Source organism: Cucumis melo, chromosome 9, assembly GCF_025177605.1.
Source record: "Cucumis melo cultivar AY chromosome 9, USDA_Cmelo_AY_1.0, whole genome shotgun sequence".
Taxonomy (NCBI): Eukaryota; Viridiplantae; Streptophyta; class Magnoliopsida; order Cucurbitales; family Cucurbitaceae; genus Cucumis; species Cucumis melo.
The window spans coordinates 1,626,331-1,645,694 of record NC_066865.1 but is presented as its reverse complement, the minus strand read 5'-3'; the positions used below and the strand labels follow the sequence as shown (position 1 = coordinate 1,645,694).

Below are 19,364 nucleotides of genomic sequence, written 5' to 3'. Positions count from 1 at the left end.
ATTAAAAATAAAGTTAAACTACAATTTAAAATTTTTGAATCTAAATTTGTGTTTATTTCATCATACTTTTAAATGTTTTTAATAGATGCTTATTCGGAAAATTGAATATAAAATTAAATTTTGGATACCATTTCATTTGTTTTTTTTACTTTTCATGACATTACCATTCAAATTTTAAATGTTAGAATCTAATAAAGATGTAATTAAAATCTTTACATTTTAAATATTCTTCTGAATTATTTATTTGATAATTAAAATGGATAACAATTTTAGATTGCAATGTTAAAATTTTAAATGGGTATATTTGCAACCATTCCTTATTTATTAAACAATCATATTTTTAACTATGCATTTGAAGACGCTTATTATCTTAAGGGTGAAGAGGGACTTAGTAAAGAGATTATGGTTGCTTTAACGCTACACATTACCATTAAGACCCACCGGGTAGAAAGCTTTGTTCTTCCTTTTAGTTAGTTGGTTGAGCTCCTCCTCGATAATCCAATCGCTTCGCCAAGGAGGCAGGAAGAGGAAATTCCTTCTTCTCTCTCAGTCTCTCAAGCCTCAGCCTCAACGGTCTCACAACCTCTCAGTTTTCCTTCTTGCCTTTGACGGATGAGGTTGGCTCTAACATATCATTCAGACCGAACCAAACTGAACCAATCCAACTCAAACTCACAAACAACTTCTACTCGTGGATGTTCAGCACAAGAACATGTTTTTTAGATCCCGACAATCAAAAATTGAGAACTGAATGGTGGGTTAGGGGAAAATTCCTTTGTTCATTGTAAGACTACTAAATTGTTTATGCATTTGATGTAATGGGGGGTTTTGTTTTCATCTTTTGGGTAAGATTAGTTTGTCTGTTTCTTTTTTGAAGGAGGTTTGAAATTTCTGTTGTTGCCTTGCCGGTTAACTCGACAACCGAATTACCCAACCAATATTAATATAATATATATTTTAATAAAAGTAAAAAAAAAAAAAAAAATATATATATATATATATATATATAATAATTAGGATAAGAAGCGTTTCTGTTCCTCCCGCATGCCTTCCTGAGTTTCCTCTCTTCTCCATTTCTCTTCCTCCTGCCGCATCTCCTCCCTCTCCTTGCCGTCCGTCTACCTCTTCGCCGTTCGTCCCCTGTCTTCGCGGTTCACCGTCCGTCTCTTCCCTCTCCTCGCCGTCCATCTCACTCTTCTCAGCCGTCCGCCTCCTCATCTTCTTACTTGGTGTTCTCAGTCAGCTTCCGACGGTGATCTCAAATAAGGTATAAAATTATTTATTTATTGTTGTTGGTATAAATAAAATTTGAACTCCAATTTTTCTGTTTTTGGTTTTCCTTCAAATACTTATGCTGTAGATATTATTAGTTTGTTGAGTTCAAGATTGACATAGCCTCAAGATACACTGAAAATTGAAAAACATAAAAGGATTATTGTTGTTTACATTGTTTGTTGCCTTGCTGTTTACATTGTTGGTTGCCTTGCTGTTTAAATATGACAAATTTCAAGTTGAAGTGGTGCATATTAGGCTTGAAACACTTTTAGATCTTCTACTCATTGTTCTTTTCTTGGAGGAAATTTAGTTACATGGAGTAGTAAAAACTCAAAATGCAGTAAAGTGCCGAAGTGCCTGAACCCATGTAATTTGTGAAGTTGATTAACAAAGTACTTGAAGAAGCATGTTGAAGTTGTCAAGAATTTTATAAAGGAGAAGACTCAGGGTGTAGTATGCATATCTTATTGTAGGCTACTAAATTGTTTATGGGAAAAATCCTTCGTTCATTGTAGGCTACTAAATTGTTTATGCAGTTGATGTAGTGGGGTTTTGTTTTCATCTTTTGGGTATGATTATTTTGTCTGTTTTTTTTCAAGGAGGTATGAAATTTCTCTTGTTTTTAGAGACTGCTTTCTTCTTCTGCAGGCTCACTGATTTTGAATGATTACACCTAGATCGTAAGCTTTGCTGTTCTTTTTATGTTCGGAAAGTTATGAGAGGAGTGCTAGGAAATTCATCTCCTACTCTGATTTTGTTGAATGAGTTTAATTACCAACATGATTCATATTACCCTTTTAGAAGGGAGGATAAGCATTTGCGTCAATGTATTAATGTTAATCCAATGTTGAAATCATGTATGAGATGTACGATTATGTATGATGGTAATGCAGTTTCGATGTTACCAATGAGTACTCCACGGTTGAATTTGGTGGTTCAGTCCATAAGGGGCATGCAATTTAGGACCGGTGTTGGGACCCTTTTGAATTGTGGAGAGGATGAGGCAATTGAATTGGTCATTGACGAAGAAGGAGTTGAATCCTCTCGTGAGTGGAAATTGCCTCCTTGGGGAGACATGACACATCAGGATGAGGCAGCCTTTCAATCTGAAGATGTAAACCTGCCCAAAATCTTAGAAGGGGAGGCTTTGGAAAATGAGAGCAAGGTGCATTTTCTTGAGGAAACTGATAAAGTTCTGCTATCAAAGCGTATTTTAATTCTCAGTAGAAAAAATAAGGTTAGAAGTGCATTGGAATTATTCAGGTCCATGCAATTAGCTGGTGTTCTGCCAAATCTGCATGCTTTAAATTCACTTTTAGCTTGTCTTTTGAGGAATGGGCTATTTGCTGATGGTTTAAGAATTTTTGAGTTTATGAAGTTGAATGAGTTATCAACAGGACACACTTATAGCCTTGTACTCAAAGCTGTTGCAAATGCTCATGGATTTCTTTCTGCTCTTGAGATGTTTAAGGCATGGGAGCATAAATATGTCTTAACACAGTTTGATGCAATTGTTTACAACACAATGATATCAATATGTGGAAAAGATAATAATTGGGTTGAAGCTGAGAGAACATGGAGACTAATGGAGAAAAATGGTTGTACTGCAACCCACATAACTTATTCTCTATTGGTGAGCACTTTTGTCCGATGTAACCAGAATGAACTTGCAATTGACGCCTATGTAAAGATGGTTCAAAGTTCTTTTAAACCAGGTAATGATACGATGCAAGCTATTATTGGTGCATCTTCAAAGGAAGGGAAGTGGGATTTTGCTTTAGGAGTCTTTCAAGACATGTTGAAATGTGGACTTCAACCTAATTCTGTTTCTTTCAATGCCTTGATCAATGCTTTAGGAAAAGCTAAGGAGGTCACTTTAGCATTCAGCATATACAATGTGATGAAATCTATGGGTCATTCACCTGATGTTTATACGTGGAATGCACTACTTGGTGCTCTTTACAAAGCTAACCGCTACAATGATGCCATTCATCTCTTTGGGTTTGTGAAAAGAGAGGAGAAGGCCCAATTGAATATACATATTTACAACACTATTCTAATGTGTTGTTCAAAGCTTGGGTTATGGGAAAGAGCGCTCCAAATTTTATGGGAAATGGAGGTTTCTGGTCTCTTAATTTCGACAACATCATATAACATTGTTTTGACTGCATGTGAGACGGCTAGGAAGCCTGAAATTGCATTACAAGTTTATGAACGCATGGTTCACCAGAAGCACACTCCCGATACCTTCACTCATTTGTCACTTATCAGATGCTGCATTTGGGGTTCTTTATGGGATGAAGTGGAACTACTTCTAAATGTAAGTGCTTAATTCTATAACGGTGTTGGTTCTGCATCTTTGTACTATTTTAAAGACACACAGATCTTCCCCAATAGAAATCTAGTTCTAACTTTTCCTCCCCGTAGTTCTCCTTCCATCTTTGGTAAATCTTTGTCTTCCATGCAAATTAATTCGGTGATGATAGTTTATAAACTCTATTTTCCAACGGCGAGTTGAAAAACATCATTGAATCCATGTAATTGAATTGGAAAAGGGGACCTCCAATCTGACCACATTATGGTTTTTGAGTTTTTATTTATTCGTTTATAAGAAAAAATATCATTGAGTGAATGAAATATCCAAAGATATACAAAAGAACCCTATCAAAGGGTATACATAAAGATGCTTCCAATTTGAAATGAGAAAAGAGAAACTATGATTCTTTATTGTGTGTATCTTTACACCAAAAAGGGAATTAGTAGTGGCTAACTCTAAAACCTCCCTGGAAGACTTGACGTTGTCTCGAAATATCCTTGCATTTCTTTCTTCCCAATCCTTCCAAAAAATAGCTGAGATGATGATATTCTAAATACCTTTTTTTGTCAGCATTGAAAGGATGATCAATAAACAAGAACGTTATATAACTAGTCGAGTGATGATGCTGTTCCAGAACTTTGAGATTTTTTAATGTTGTTGCTGCCGCCGCCTTGAATGTTGTTGTTGGTTTTTTTTACTGATGATCTCGTTTGGCATTTCCTGATATTCTTCTCTCAATCTTTCTGAACCTTCCCTGTTTCCATTCAACTGTTTTAACATTTTGCATTTGAATTAAGAGCTTTTGTATCTGATAATTGTTCTTCTGCAGAAGTCTGGACCCGATGTATCTGTATACAATGTTGTCATCCAAGGAATGTGCTTAAGAGGCAAGACTGATTTAGCGAAAAAGCTTTACACGAAGATGCGGGAAAACAGTATCCAATCTGATGGAAAAACTCGAGCTTTGATGCTTCAGAACTTGCCAAAGGATCCTGCTAGACTGAAGAACAGGTGGGCTTCTGGTTTCAAGAAAAGACGGAGACGCTATCATCATAGGTAAAATTAATGTAAAAGTTGGTGTATATGAAGTATATATTGTACATGCTTAAATCTAGCTCATGGCCATTGTTGTTGTATAGCTGAGAAGAACGATTAGTTAATTGATTTAGTTGACCTATAATTCCATACGGAACCTATTTTCTCCTATCCTAATTCGAGATTTTCCAGTGAGAATTAGACGTTTTAAAAAACATTGGTCAAAATTGAATCCCACGAAGGGCAATCTTAAGCTATATGATTTAGATTCAAGTATTTGCAAAAGTAAAAGTCAGCAACTAATATTAAAGTTTCATGGAAGTTAAAATTTTCTTTTATTATCCCTTCGCGTTGAGATTAGCTTATGCTTGTCTCGTCTAATCTGATTGGACAAATTGGATTTCGAATTTTGAAATTTAATTTTGAACAATATTTTTTTTAATGTTTAATTCTCACCTAAAACTTTAAATTTTAACAAATTGAATGTCGAACTTAGACATGTGTTGCTTTTATTTTAAGTAATTTTTAATTATAAGAACGGTATGTCGTGAAATTTTTGACTTTTTCATCGGTAGAAGCACGTATTGTTGATGTATGTTTGAGTTAACTGAAACAAATAATTTTTCAATACTAATGTTAACATAATTTAATAACAACAAGTAGATTAGTAGTTATAGTTCGGATCTTGACAATAACATTTTTAGTTAATGTTAATTTATACCCTAATGTTAAATATTTTCTATCAATTAAAACTTTAAATAAATAATTGTTCTAATTTAAACTTTTATTTTTCTATTTTTAGTGAAATCTACGTAGGCCTGAGAATTGATTTTAATGATACAAATTATAACTTTAATTAGACCGTATAAATTGAATTAAATTAGATTCTTCTTTAAATATTTATTATAAATAACTAAAAAAACTTTTAAATTATTGAAATAATTTTGAATATATTATAAAATTGTGATATTTTTTATATTTATAAATACGTTTTATAAATTTTATTTTTTAAGATAATATATCTGTTAATAACATTAAATTAAAATAAAGAAAAATTGTTACAACTAACGACAAATAAATGAAATTATTTACAAAATATATACGAAAGTTTAATAAATTCATTATATATATGTTAAAATTTTGTTAATTTTTAAAAGGTTTATATAAAAAATCCATCAAATTAGTTGTTAAATTGAAAAAGAGAGAAGAAAAAATAAAAAAAAGTCCGACCAAAAATATGTTGTATGTTGGGAAGAAGATGATCCGCGACTGTTATTCCATTTTTTCTTGATTCAATTTCCATCAATTCCCAATCTTCATGATGAAATTCTGTGAAAAATGAAGCATCTTCCTCTCCAATTCTTGCACGGTTTCCGCCAGATCCTATACGCCTTCCTACACAAAGCTCCATTGCTTCTTCTTCTTCTTCTTCATCAAATCCCTTTTTTTTTCATCTGAATTCTCTTCTGATTTCTAGGGATTTCTACTCTCATCTTCCTTCTTTACCTGTTTTACTTTATGGGTATCTTTCTTTCTTCCCCATGAACCCACCCTTGTCGATGTAGCGATCTTCTTGATGTCTGTTGTCAAGGGGCTTCTGAAATTACAACCCTGAACTCTCGGAACCAAATCAAGGGGATTTGTGATTCATCCAGGCGTTACTGAAGGAAAGAGGGGTTGTGAAGTTTATGCTAGCTTAGTGTGATTATGGTGAGTATGGTCAAAGACGGGAAGGCTGGAAGTGCTGCTAAGCTTATAGTTGATGCTCTGCTTCAGCGGTTCCTCCCCCTTGCTCGGCGTCGAATCGAGACCGCTCAAGCTCAGGTTCAGTTTTTTCTTTTGTTTTCCCCTCTAGAAAATTTCATGGGCAGTTCTCTTAGTCCCCCACCTCAAATAAGAAGATGAAGAATGGGTTATATTAATCAATTTTGTGGTAAATTTGAGTTTTTTGATGGTGGCTGTTAGTATAATATCCTCCCTGATGAATCAAGGTTGTATACCGTATATTTTCTGGAACTCCAATAGATTATTTTCTGTTTTTCTGGGTGCCAGTAGTCCAGTGCTTATTGTTGAGCATATTGTATTATTGTTCTACGCACTCTGATGGCAGCACGTATTGAAATCCATTTTTCATGCCCATTTTTGTTGTCTAGTACTCTTTAGTCTTTTGTAAACAGTCCTCCACTTTATTAACTTGTCTGTTTCCAATTTGTAGGATGGACAATATCTTCGACCATCGGATCCTGCCTATGAGCAAGTGCTGGATTCCTTAGCTATGGTTGCGAGACACACACCTGTGCCTCTTTTAGAGGCTCTTCTTCGATGGAGAGAAAGGTGCCTCAACTTTCCCAGTCTTCTTTCTATTTTCACGCTTCCTTCTACCCTGTGTGACGACCTTACTTGAATAGGATTTGTTCTATATGTTGTACATCAGTGTCTTTGAGTTCCTAGGGCAACTTTCTGCGTCTGCCTTCTTTGTTAGTGTCAGTGTACTAGGTTAAGCCAAACACTAACTTGCTTTTCACGGTCAATTGGAATTAGTTTAGGAGAAAATCTTTATCTTTTATTATTTATTATGTAATATTTGCTTAGCTTACATTCATTTGACGACGTCTGATTTGTTGAAGATTTTTAGAAAATGTATACAGGCAACTTAACGTAATTTTGTTGCATGTTTCTATGTGTTGATTTTTTTTTTGAAATTTTTTTTATGATCACAAACAGCACCTTACAAATTAATAAAAAGTAAATTGTTCCTGAAATATTCAACTAAAATAAGATGATAAACGTTCTCATGTCGAGGAAACTGAGATTGTGAAGAAGTTTGTAATGGCAGTGTAGTTAAACAGATGTCTCATTCCCTGCCCCTAGGTTGTTGTTGCGCTTAATAATAGATTCCTTCCATTTCCTAATGTATATTATAATGAAATAATAAAACATGTATATATATGTACATACAAACATTATGACGATGGCGTATAATGGAGTGTGGATGTTCACATGGAGCTATTTTGTATGGTTGTTTACTTTTGTTCTTTAAAGTTCTCCATTCTTGCCTTGATGTTTGCCCTTTAAGATCTTTTTCTAGGCTAAGAGACTGCAGTCAAAGAAACCTTTTTCTTCCAAAAGAAGAAAAAAAAAAGGGAACAAGAAAGAAATTCTTTTGATAGTTTATTTACATTTTCTCTTTCCCCCCTCATTGCAGCGAATCTCCCAAGGGTGCAAATGATGCATCTACTTTCCAAAGAAAGGTTTGCTTATTCTGTGAAAACTATTTAATATTGCTGTCGTTATTATTTTGCTTCAAAATAATTTGTACCAATATAGAGATGGATAGTGTTCTTGATATGGGGGTTACTTTAAAATCCCTTGTCCAGAGATGTTTGCTTTATTAACCTGAAGTTATAATGATATGCATGCTTGGGGCTTAGCTTGCAGTTGAGTGCATATTTTGCTCAGCGTGTATTCGCTTCGTGGAGTGCTGCCCTCAGGAAGGACTTACTGGTGCGCATTGTTGTATCAATTTCTTTTTTTGTTTTTTTTTTCTTCTTTTGTAGCTAATTGATAACGGTTTATCATTGTAGAGAAGCTTTGGTCTGGCCTTGAAAACTTCGTTTTTGATTGGCTAATTAATGCTGACAGGTAAGGTTGCTTTGGCATAGTTAATGAACAGTGCAGTTTTCTATTTTCTTTTTGGCGTAGGTATTACGTTTCACTAAAATAAATAGACCATATGGAAGTTTAGTAGTTGCCGGACTGACTTCAAAATTTCCTTTACTTATTGTGGATTTTTTTTTCCATATTTAAAGTGGTAACTGCTATTTTATTATTATTATTATTATTATTTTATTTTTTTAAAAATTGTTCTTTTGTTCTATTGTTTTTGTATGAGTTTGGGTTGTTTCGTTTTGAGTCTTGCCTTGGTACTGAGGATAGGAGTTTGGTAACTTGCAACTTTTCAAGTATCAATTGAAAAGTTTGTGTTTCATGTTCAAAAAGAGAAAAGAAAGAAAGAAAGCCGGAGGATAGCATTGAAGTTTAGCTTGTGCAATGTTATTATTCTTCAATTTTCACCAGTAACTTATAAGTATTGTTATTAGATTTATCGCCTTTGTTTATTGGGTAGGACCTATGATCAATATTAGACAATGACTTCAATGCCCAGTTATATGCAAACAGTCTAGGGAGACTTGCTTGTGTTTTTACCTTCCATTATTGATAGAAAAAAAACTTAGGTTTGATTAAATGTCATTGCAGGGTTGTCAGCCAGGTTGAATATCCATCATTAGTTGATTTGCGGGGGCTTCTTTTGGATCTTGTTGCACAACTTTTAGGTGCTTTATCTCGCATCAGGTAAACAATTTTGTTTTACCATTTGAAAATTGTTTGAGTTGGATTTTTTGGGTGTAATACTTTAGAAGTAATTATCAGGTTTACATAAGCTTTTGTTTACCATGCATGCAAGTCAATTGATACTTGCTTTATTTTGATGTTTTAGGATCAGTATGAACTAGTTCTGCTTTGCACTTCTCTCTCCCGTCACAAGCTTATGTTTATGGTTGTTTTACTTTAATTAAAAAGGGGTGAAAACATTGGTGCTTGTGTTATTATTTTGCAGATTTAGTTCTGTGACTGAACGCTTCTTCATGGAACTCAATACGCGTAGGATAGACACCAGTGTTGCACGAAGTGAAACTCTCAGTATCATCAATGGGATGCGCTACCTTAAGCTTGGGGTATGCATATAGCTTTTATTTATGCAAGGTCCTGTAGGGATAATGACATACTTTTATTTATGCAAAGTCATCTAAAGATAATAGGATAATATCAACAACAATTCCTAGGTTAAGACCGAGGGAGGACTGAATGCATCTGCCTGCTTTGTGGCTAAAGCCAACCCTCTCAATCGTGCTCCACATAAGCGCAAAAGTGAGCTTCACCATGCACTCTGCAACATGCTTTCAAACATCCTTGCTCCACTGGCAGATGGAGGTAAAGGCCAATGGCCACCTTCTGGGGTCGAACGTGCACTTACCTTGTGGTACGAAGCTGTTGGACGAATTCGAGCACAGCTGATGCATTGGATGGATAAACAGAGCAAACACATAACTGTAAGTGGGATCCGTTTTGCCCCCTCCTGCAAGAAATTAATATTTTATTTTATACATTCAAGCTATAAATTTGGGATGGAGTTTTAGCCTTTTCTTTTTTGGCTCTTTGGCATGAAAGTTTTGTTTCTGAAGGACTATCCAGCCTTAATTACCTAAACTATACACCGGATATACTGTTTGGAGTTAAGTATATGCTAAGGTAATTATATTTCTAACAGCTATATACTGTTAAAAATTGGCTGAAAAAGAGATAATTTCCCAAATTGATGAGATTGTCTTCTCTGGGAATAGCTAAGCAATACTTTGTTTGGCTAGATAACTATGATGACGTCATAATATTTTTTGATTTTTTTATTTTAACATTCTTCTTCATATCCAACATCATGTCTGTTTTTCCTCTCTTGTGATTTACGCCAGTGTTCTTTGTGTTCTAGGTTGGTTATCCATTGGTCACTCTTCTTCTCTGTCTTGGCGACCCTCAAATATTTCACAACAACTTGAGTCCCCACATGGAGCAACTCTACAAGCTTCTTAGAGTAAGTTCCATTTACTTTTGAACTAAGGAGGTAAATGAGAACTTCAACTAATTTTAATAAGATCCTCGACACTTCTTCAACGTTTGATGTAGGAAGTTTCTTCAAAAAGGAGAGTGAAATATGCCATCCTGTTTCCATTGCCCAAATTCATGAAACTTTATTTTGATTGTGCAGGACAAGAATCATCGATTTATGGCCTTGGACTGTCTTCATCGGGTTTTAAGGTTTTACTTGAGTGTTCATGCAGCTAATCAGGCCCCAAATCGTATATGGGATTACTTAGATAGTGTGACATCTCAACTGCTTACGGTTCTAAAGAAAGGATTGCTTACTCAAGATGTTCAACATGATAAACTAGTTGAATTTTGTGTGACTATTGCGGAACATAATCTTGATTTTGCCATGAACCACTTGTTGTTGGAACTATTAAAACAAGATAGTTCTGGTGAGGCAAAAGTCATTGGCCTTCGTGCTCTCCTTGCCATTGTTACATCTCCTTCAGGCCAGCACATTGGCTTGGAGATATTTAGAGGTAACCAACTAGTTAGGAGCCTCTATTGTCAAAATCTTTGTTTTCTTAATCTAATCAACTTTGTTGCATTAGCAGGTCATGATATTGGCCACTATATTCCCAAGGTGAAGGCAGCAATTGAATCAATTTTAAGGTCTTGTCATAGAATCTACAGTCAGGCTCTTCTAACCTCTTCAAGGACCAACATTGGTAATTTGTTTTCACGTTTTACATGTTGGTTTGAAGGAAGATAGTAGAATGAGAAAAAGGATAAACCGTGGAATCTAGCCTGATTATTGTTCTTATTATTGTTAATGTTGTAACCATTACTATTATTGTTATTGTTGTATTCTTTTTTGAAACGGGGACAAGCCTCTTTATTAGTGATAATATACGAGACTTAAGCTCAGAGTGCAAGAGTATTGTACTAAGAGCAAAAGAACTAGAGGAGAATACAAGCTAAAGCAAAAACTTAGGCAACAAGAAGAAGACAACATAAACAACAAGTCAAACAGAATAAAGCCTTTTAAAGGTGAAACAACCGTAGAAAGCTAAATACAAAGCAAAACTTGACAACTCTCTCAATGGGACCCTATTCAAATATTATTTGCACACCCAAATCTTCAATATGAGAGGAGAAGGAGAAGCACCAAGAAGAAGCAGTCGGCTGCATCAAAACTATTCTTGTCAGTGCCATCCAGAAGAACTCAAATAAATGTTCCAAAACAAACAGAAACTGATTCCAAAAGAACACCCTAGAAAATACTCCCCTTTGCGCAAGCCATAAAAATGGAGACCAAATCACAAAAGCCATATCAAGCTGGCTACCACAAACAGCACAAACTCATCCAGCCATGCGAGAGAAATCTGGGAAAGGCAGCAATCGTTCAACTACTGGAGGGAGCACAATGGACATCTGAAGGATCATACTAGAATAATTCTGCAATTTCTCTTCTTTCTATAGTTTAATGTTTGTCTACTCAAGTTTATTATTATACTTGTGTCATAAACTTATCACTTGATCTTATCTTTCCTATATTAAAAGATCCAACTTTTTATTTTTGATGGGAAAATGAAAAATTAATTATTCTGTTTTCAGATTCTGTAACAAAGGAGAAGTCCCAAGGATATCTATTCCGGTCAGTCCTGAAGTGCATACCATATTTGATTGAAGAAGTAGGTAGAAGTGATAAAATAACTGAGATAATACCTCAGCATGGAATTAGTATTGATCCTGGTGTTCGTGAAGAAGCAGTTCAGGTATTGAACCGGATAGTAAGATATCTTCCTCATCGTCGCTTTGCAGTTATGCGAGGGATGGCTAACTTCATCTTACGGCTTCCGGATGAATTTCCTCTTCTTATACAAACATCACTGGGGCGCTTATTGGAGCTTATGCGATTTTGGAGAGCTTGTTTGATTGAGGATCGTTTGGAAAATGATGTGCATGATGAAAAGCGCACAGTTCAAAGAACTGATGGGTTCAAGAAGCCGTCATTTCATCAGTCAGGAGAAGTAGTTGAATTTCGTGCTTCTGAAATAGATGCAGTTGGTTTGATCTTCCTTAGTTCTGTGGATAGTCAAATTAGGCATACAGCATTGGAGTTATTACGCTGTGTACGTGCCTTGCGGAACGACATTCGAGACCTTGCAATGCTTGACCAACCAGATTATACTCTTAAATATGATGCCGAACCAATATTTATCATAGATGTCCTAGAGGAGCATGGGGTATTTTTCTTTCAATGTTTTCTGCACGTCTCTGCTGTTCCTTTTCACTTGACTCACCGAACTGCTAGGATTTGATGATATGTGAAACTTGATTTATGAACTACAGGATGACATTGTTCAAAACTGTTACTGGGATTCTGGGCGCCCGTTTGATTTGAAGCGAGAATCTGATACAATACCTCCAGATGTTACTCTTCAGTCCATAATATTTGAAAGTCCTGATAAGAACAGGTGGGCGCGCTGTCTCAGCGAGTTGGTTAAGTACGCTTCTGAGCTATGCCCAAGTTCTGTTCAGGAAGCAAGGTAAATATCCCCTTTATCAAAATCGTGCTTTCTTGACAATTATAATTTAAAGAATCGGGCCTAATCGTGTATGAGTTGCTCCCAACATGGAACCCTATTATGTCTCTGAGATTTAATGACCAATGTTGGAGGTTTCTACTCTAGGATGTGCTTTGTAAACAAAATTTTGGTTGGCAGGGTTGAGGTTTTGCAACGTCTTGCTCATGTCACACCGGTTGATTTAGGTGGAAAGGCTCATCCATCTCAAGATTCAGACAACAAATTGGATCAGTGGTTAATGTATGCGATGTTCTTATGTTCTTGTCCGCCAGCTCCCAGAGAAAGTCCTGCCTCGGGAAAAGCCAAAGATCTTTATCACCTTATTTTTCCTTCAATAAAGTCTGGATCAGAATCCCACGTGGTGAGCACATTTTCTAGATAAATTTTCTGCCTCAACTTTCCATCTTTCTTTCCCGTTTTTGGGCCTCCTATGGGTTGTAAATTGTTAAAATTGAATTTGTAAGTCGTCTGCTTTTTGATTTCCTAACTACATTAAATTTACCTATTGATACTGAAGCTTGTCAGTTCTCCTATTTCAGCATGCAGCCACCATGGCTCTTGGCCACTCGCATTTTGAAGCATGTGAATTAATGTTCAGTGAGCTAGCATCTTTTATTGATGAGGTTTCCATGGAGACAGAGGGAAAGCCAAAATGGAAGGTATTATCCAAGATTTAATCGAGGTGCATTATCTTTTATTAAATGATATTTGTGAAGCAGTGTCAAAATTTGTACAAAAGAACCTATCAAGTGATAATTACATGAAGGTAGTCCAGTACTCTGGGAGTGCAGATAAACAATACTTACAAAAAGGTTGTCTACTTTGCACCAAGATAATGCTAAAAAGGAAATATAATCTTCTTAATGAGAAGAAGTAATTCTCACTGGAGCAAAAATTTTTTACTCACAAGTATAATCCAAACAATAGAATTGGAACATTGACCCAGTAGAATTATAGTATTTTTCTTTAATGTTTCTTATGGAATTTTCATATGGACAACAAAAACAAGGAAGTAACTGAGAACAAGAAGGAAGAATTAAAATCCACTTGTCACCAGTTTAGAATATCTAGGAATCAGTTTAGAATATCAAGTAAAGAAGACTACTTTGTTACCTCTGTCATTTTAATTTCTTCTAAAATTGTTCTTTTTCTAACTAGTAGGAGTTTTCTAACAAGTACATTTTGAGATATCAGTCTTTCTCGTATTTCTCATGTTGGTTTATCAATTATGGGCATACTTGTAGTTTAGTCACTGGCTGTTGTATTATTTGGAGTTCATTGCTTCTTTTGTTGTTTGTTTTTCTTTTTACTTCATTTGAGAGTTTGTATCTTTATTTTTCATTCTTTTCGTATATCAATGAAAAGTTTGTTTCTTGTTTAAACTTCTAAGTTGTAAAGCTCTAAACAATTGTATCTGGTACTTCTTGTTCTTCAATTTATTTCCTGGTCATTATTAGTTGTCCTTTTGTGATTTGTGATCTTTTTTTGTAATTTTATTTTCCCTCGAATGAAACTATTTTTGTTGATAAAGCTGAATTAGTGGAATGTCATACATGCACATGCATGGTTTTTCCCTCATTCATCTACTTGAAGTTCCTTTAAGAAGGGCCAGATAAGTTGGTTGCATTTATTATTATGGTGAAAGTCAGGCCAATGTCGGGAAGATGTGCATTTATTTTTTTCCGGAGTACTACTTGCTTTCTGTTAAAGTTTCTTTTTATGGTGACTTACTGACTTCCGTACTTACAGAGCCAAAAGCCGCGCCGTGAGGAGCTTCGTACTCATATTGCAAGTATATATCGTACTGTTGCAGAGAAAATCTGGCCTGGCATGCTGGCCCGTAAATCAGTTTTTCGTCGGCATTATCTCAAGTTCATTGATGATACAACCAAACAAATCTTGACAGCACCTTTGGAGAGCTTTCAGGAAATGCAACCTCTTCGTTATTCACTTGCTTCTGTTCTGAGATCCTTAGCCCCTGAATTTGTTGATTCAAGGTCGGAGAAGTTTGACCTTAGAACTAGAAAGCGGTTATTTGATCTTCTACTCTCCTGGTCTGATGATACAGGCGGAACATGGGGCCAGGATGGGGTTAGCGATTATAGACGTGAGGTAGAACGTTACAAATCTTCTCAACATGCTCGGTCGAAAGATTCAGTTGATAAGATATCATTTGATAAAGAGCTTAGTGAACAAATTGAAGCAATCCAGTGGGCCTCCATGACTGCTATGGCTTCACTCTTGTATGGACCCTGCTTTGATGATAACGCTAGGAAAATGAGTGGTAGGGTCATTTCTTGGATAAATAGTCTTTTTATTGAACCTGCACCCAGGGCTCCTTTTGGTTACTCACCAGCTGATCCTAGAACTCCATCATACTCCAAGTCTGTTGATGGCGGTCGTGGCACTGCGGGTCGTGATAGGCAAAGAGGGGGTCACAACCGTGTCTCTTTAGCAAAATTGGCTTTGAAGAATCTCCTGATTACAAATTTGGACCTGTTTCCCGCTTGCATTGATCAGGTGAGTATACCTTCTATGACTTATTGTTAAAATTCAACAGATTTCCTTGTAAAAGAAAAAGTTAAAAATTCAACCAAGTTCTCTTTTAAAGGTTATAAATATTAAACTGAAAAGAGAGCTTTTGATAGGATATTAGGATGTGTCAATATTCATACGTTTTGTGGAGATTTTTGTGCTCTCAAAGGAAAATTTGCATGCGCAAAGGAAAAGGCTAAAACTCCAGGAATGTTTGAATTATAAGGGTTTTGATTATTGAGTTATAATGTTGAAACAAGAATCATATGGTCAAGTGTAAGGATTATGATTATTGCTTGATTTATTAGAATATTGTAGGAAAAATGGCACTTTTGGTCTGAGGTTTGGTTTAACCGTTTAGGATCTTTCAAACTCAACCATTTTACTCGTGAGGTTTGCATTTGGTATCATTCATGGCTGATTGGCTACTTTTCTATTTCAGTGCTACTACTCCGATGCTGCCATAGCTGATGGTTACTTCAGTGTTCTGGCAGAAGTATATATGCGACAAGAGATACCAAAATGTGAAATCCAAAGGCTCTTAAGCTTAATTCTGTACAAAGTTGTGGACCCTAGTAGACAAATCCGTGATGATGCTCTTCAAATGCTTGAAACTCTTTCTGTTCGCGAATGGGCTGAAGATGGCACTGAGGGGTCAGGGAGCTATCGAGCAGCCGTTGTTGGTAACCTTCCTGATTCGTACCAACAATTTCAGTATAAGCTCTCTTGTAAACTTGCAAAAGATCACCCTGAATTGAGTCAACTCCTTTGCGAGGAGATAATGCAAAGGCAACTTGATGCAGTTGATATCATAGCTCAACATCAGGTTCTCACGTGCATGGCTCCGTGGATTGAGAACCTTAATTTCTGGAAACTCAAAGACTCGGGTTGGAGTGATAGACTTCTTAAAAGCCTTTACTATGTCACGTGGCGGCATGGGGATCAGTTCCCAGATGAAATTGAAAAGCTCTGGAGCACGATTGCTAGCAAACCAAGGAACATTAGTCCTGTTCTGGATTTCTTAATTACCAAGGGAATTGAAGATTGTGATTCTAATGCATCTGCGGAAATAAGCGGTGCGTTTGCCACGTATTTTTCAGTTGCTAAGCGGGTGAGTTTGTACTTAGCACGGATATGTCCTCAGCGTACTATTGATCACCTGGTCTACCAATTGGCCCAGCGCATGTTAGAAGAAAGCATTGAGCTTGTTGGTTTGGGTTCCAAGGGAGATTTGGGTGGAAATTTTGTGTTGGAATTCTCTCAGGGGCCTCCAGTGGCCCAAGTTACTTCTGTTGTTGACAGCCAACCGCACATGTCACCACTACTTGTACGTGGATCCCTTGATGGTCCGCTTAGGAATGCTAGTGGGAGCTTAAGCTGGAGAACAGCTGGTGTAACTGGCCGAAGTGTCTCCGGCCCCCTAAGCCCAATGCCTCCTGAGTTGAATGTTGTTCCAGTAACTGCAGCAGGTCGATCCGGCCAGCTACTTCCAGCTTTAGTAAATATGTCTGGTCCTTTAATGGGTGTTAGAAGTTCAACGGGAACCATACGCAGTCGACATGTGTCCAGGGATAGTGGTGACTATCTCATTGATACGCCAAATTCTGGTGAAGATGGGCTTCATTCTGGGGTTGCTGCCCATGGGGTTAGTGCTAAAGAACTACAGTCCGCACTACAGGGTCATCAGCAGCATTCTCTTACACATGCTGACATAGCACTGATCCTTCTTGCTGAAATTGCATATGAGAATGATGAAGATTTCCGTGAGCACTTGCCTCTGTTATTTCATGTCACTTTTGTTTCAATGGATAGTTCAGAAGACATTGTTCTAGAACACTGCCAGCAATTGCTTGTTAATCTACTATATTCACTTGCCGGCCGACACTTGGAACTTTATGAAGTGGAAAACAATGATGGAGAGAACAAGCAACAGGTTGTGAGTCTGATCAAGTATGTTCAATCAAAGCGTGGAAGCATGATGTGGGAAAATGAAGACCCATCTGTCGTGAGAACTGAACTTCCTAGTGCAGCACTTCTTTCTGCACTGGTTCAGAGTATGGTGGATGCTATCTTCTTTCAAGGTGATTTACGTGAGACTTGGGGATCAGAGGCACTAAAATGGGCCATGGAATGTACGTCACGGCACCTTGCTTGTCGCTCACACCAGATATACCGTGCACTGCGGCCAAGCGTTACAAGTGATACCTGTGTATCTCTCCTTCGCTGTCTTCATAGATGTCTGGGAAATCCGGTACCCCCTGTGTTAGGTTTCATTATGGAAATCTTGTTGACCTTGCAGGTAATGGTTGAGAACATGGAGCCTGAAAAGGTGATACTCTATCCTCAACTCTTCTGGGGGTGTGTGGCTATGATGCATACAGATTTTGTCCATGTATACTGCCAGGTTCTTGAGCTCTTTTCTCGTGTGATTGATCGTTTATCATTCCGGGACAGAACAACTGAAAATGTACTCCTTTCAAGCATGCCTCGGGATGAACTTGATACTAATAACGACATTGGAGACTTCCAACGGATTGAATCTAGAATGGGCTGTGAGCTACCTCCATCTACTGGGAATCTTCCAACATTTGAAGGGGTACAGCCTCTTGTACTTAAAGGGCTGATGTCCACGGTTAGTCATGGTGTCTCGATAGAGGTTCTTTCACGAATTACGGTGCACTCGTGTGATTCCATTTTTGGGGATGCAGAAACAAGACTTTTGATGCACATAACAGGCTTACTCCCATGGCTCTGCTTGCAACTCAGTAAGGATCCCCTGACAGGACCAGCTTCACCACTTCAGCAACAACATCAAAAAGCGTGCTCAGTTGCATCAAATATTTCTATATGGTGTCGTGCGAAATCATTGGACGAATTAGCTACTGTTTTCATGGCATACTCTCGAGGTGAGATCAAAAGTATTGAGATCCTTCTTGCTTGTGTCTCCCCTCTACTTTGCAATGAGTGGTTTCCAAAGCACTCTGCACTGGCTTTTGGCCACTTGTTGCGCTTGCTGGAGAAAGGACCAGTTGAATACCAGCGTGTAATACTGCTGATGCTGAAGGCATTGCTCCAGCATACTCCTGTAGATGCTTCGCAAAGTCCACATATGTACGCAATTGTCTCGCAGTTGGTTGAGAGTACGTTGTGCTGGGAGGCATTGAGTGTATTAGAAGCACTTTTACAGAGTTGTAGTTCAATGACAGGTCCTCACCCACACGAACCGGGGTCCTTTGAAAATGGACATGGTGGAGTTGAGGACAAGGTGCTAGCTCCTCAGACATCGTTCAAGGCTCGCAGTGGACCCTTACAATATGGCATCGTGTCAACATCCGCACCGGGTTCTATTCTTGTGTCGGGGGTTTCAAATGAATCAGGACCTTCTCCAAGAGAGGTAGCTCTGCAAAACACACGACTTATTCTTGGGCGGGTTCTCGATAGCTGCATACTGGGAAAGAGGAGAGAATATAGAAGGTTGGTTCCTTTTGTCACAAGTATTGGGAATCCTTAACTCCACGTCTCTGTAAGTAACTTCTTTTATGTAGAGGCAATGTATATATATATACACGTCAAGAATTAGTTTTGTAGCTAGTGTTGAATTATATTATGTAGTTCTAGCAAGCTGAGATCCTTTCCATCTATTTAAGCTTTGTAAATGTACGTGTATCTTCTTGCTTACAATGTTAATTTTTTTCCTATTTCCATTTTCCCTTAAAAAGCTGTTTGGTGAATCAAATGTAATTCAAAATTCATGTTTGAACCAAACGTTTAGACTTGATCTGTGATATTGAATTCATTATGTTTCTGACAATTTTTAATCAAACTCTCTTTTTCACTGTTTTCACATTTTAAGATTTCATTTCGGTTTTATCCTCGATTTTTCATGCATCCCACCGTCTTCATATTTTCAATAATCTGATTACATTCTAGATCTCCACACCATCCCCTAAAGAGTTAGTTTTACCTCATTT

At 37.0% G+C, this 19,364-nt stretch overlaps 2 protein-coding genes across 3 annotated transcripts; both read left to right on the top strand.

The window, feature by feature from the left end:
* The first annotated feature begins 1,019 nt into the window (after nt 1-1,019).
* On the top strand, nt 1,020-4,804 carry LOC103498557 (pentatricopeptide repeat-containing protein At3g29290). Its single transcript, XM_008461191.3, has 3 exons — nt 1,020-1,267; nt 1,924-3,595; nt 4,422-4,804. Exons 2-3 carry the CDS (start codon nt 1,991-1,993, stop codon nt 4,650-4,652), a joined length of 1,836 nt encoding a protein of 611 aa, XP_008459413.1. The 5' UTR covers nt 1,020-1,267; nt 1,924-1,990; the 3' UTR covers nt 4,653-4,804.
* Nucleotides 4,805-5,832: 1,028 nt separating this feature from the next.
* Nucleotides 5,833-19,095, top strand: LOC103498558 (cell polarity protein mor2). 2 transcript variants are annotated; one of them, XM_008461193.3, is made up of 17 exons: nt 5,833-6,451; nt 6,843-6,961; nt 7,833-7,878; nt 8,059-8,131; nt 8,212-8,269; nt 8,885-8,980; nt 9,246-9,363; nt 9,472-9,738; nt 10,173-10,274; nt 10,449-10,806; nt 10,882-10,995; nt 11,885-12,516; nt 12,623-12,819; nt 12,997-13,219; nt 13,398-13,517; nt 14,608-15,378; nt 15,836-19,095. In XM_008461193.3, exons 1-17 carry the CDS (start codon nt 6,335-6,337, stop codon nt 18,902-18,904), a joined length of 6,480 nt encoding a protein of 2,159 aa, XP_008459415.1. In that variant the 5' UTR covers nt 5,833-6,334; the 3' UTR covers nt 18,905-19,095. The 2 variants fall into 2 exon arrangements, with proteins under 2 accessions (XP_008459415.1, XP_050946150.1); XM_051090193.1 differs by lacking the exon at nt 5,833-6,451 and having other exon boundaries at nt 6,916-6,961; nt 8,066-8,131.
* Nucleotides 19,096-19,364: the final 269 nt, after the last annotated feature.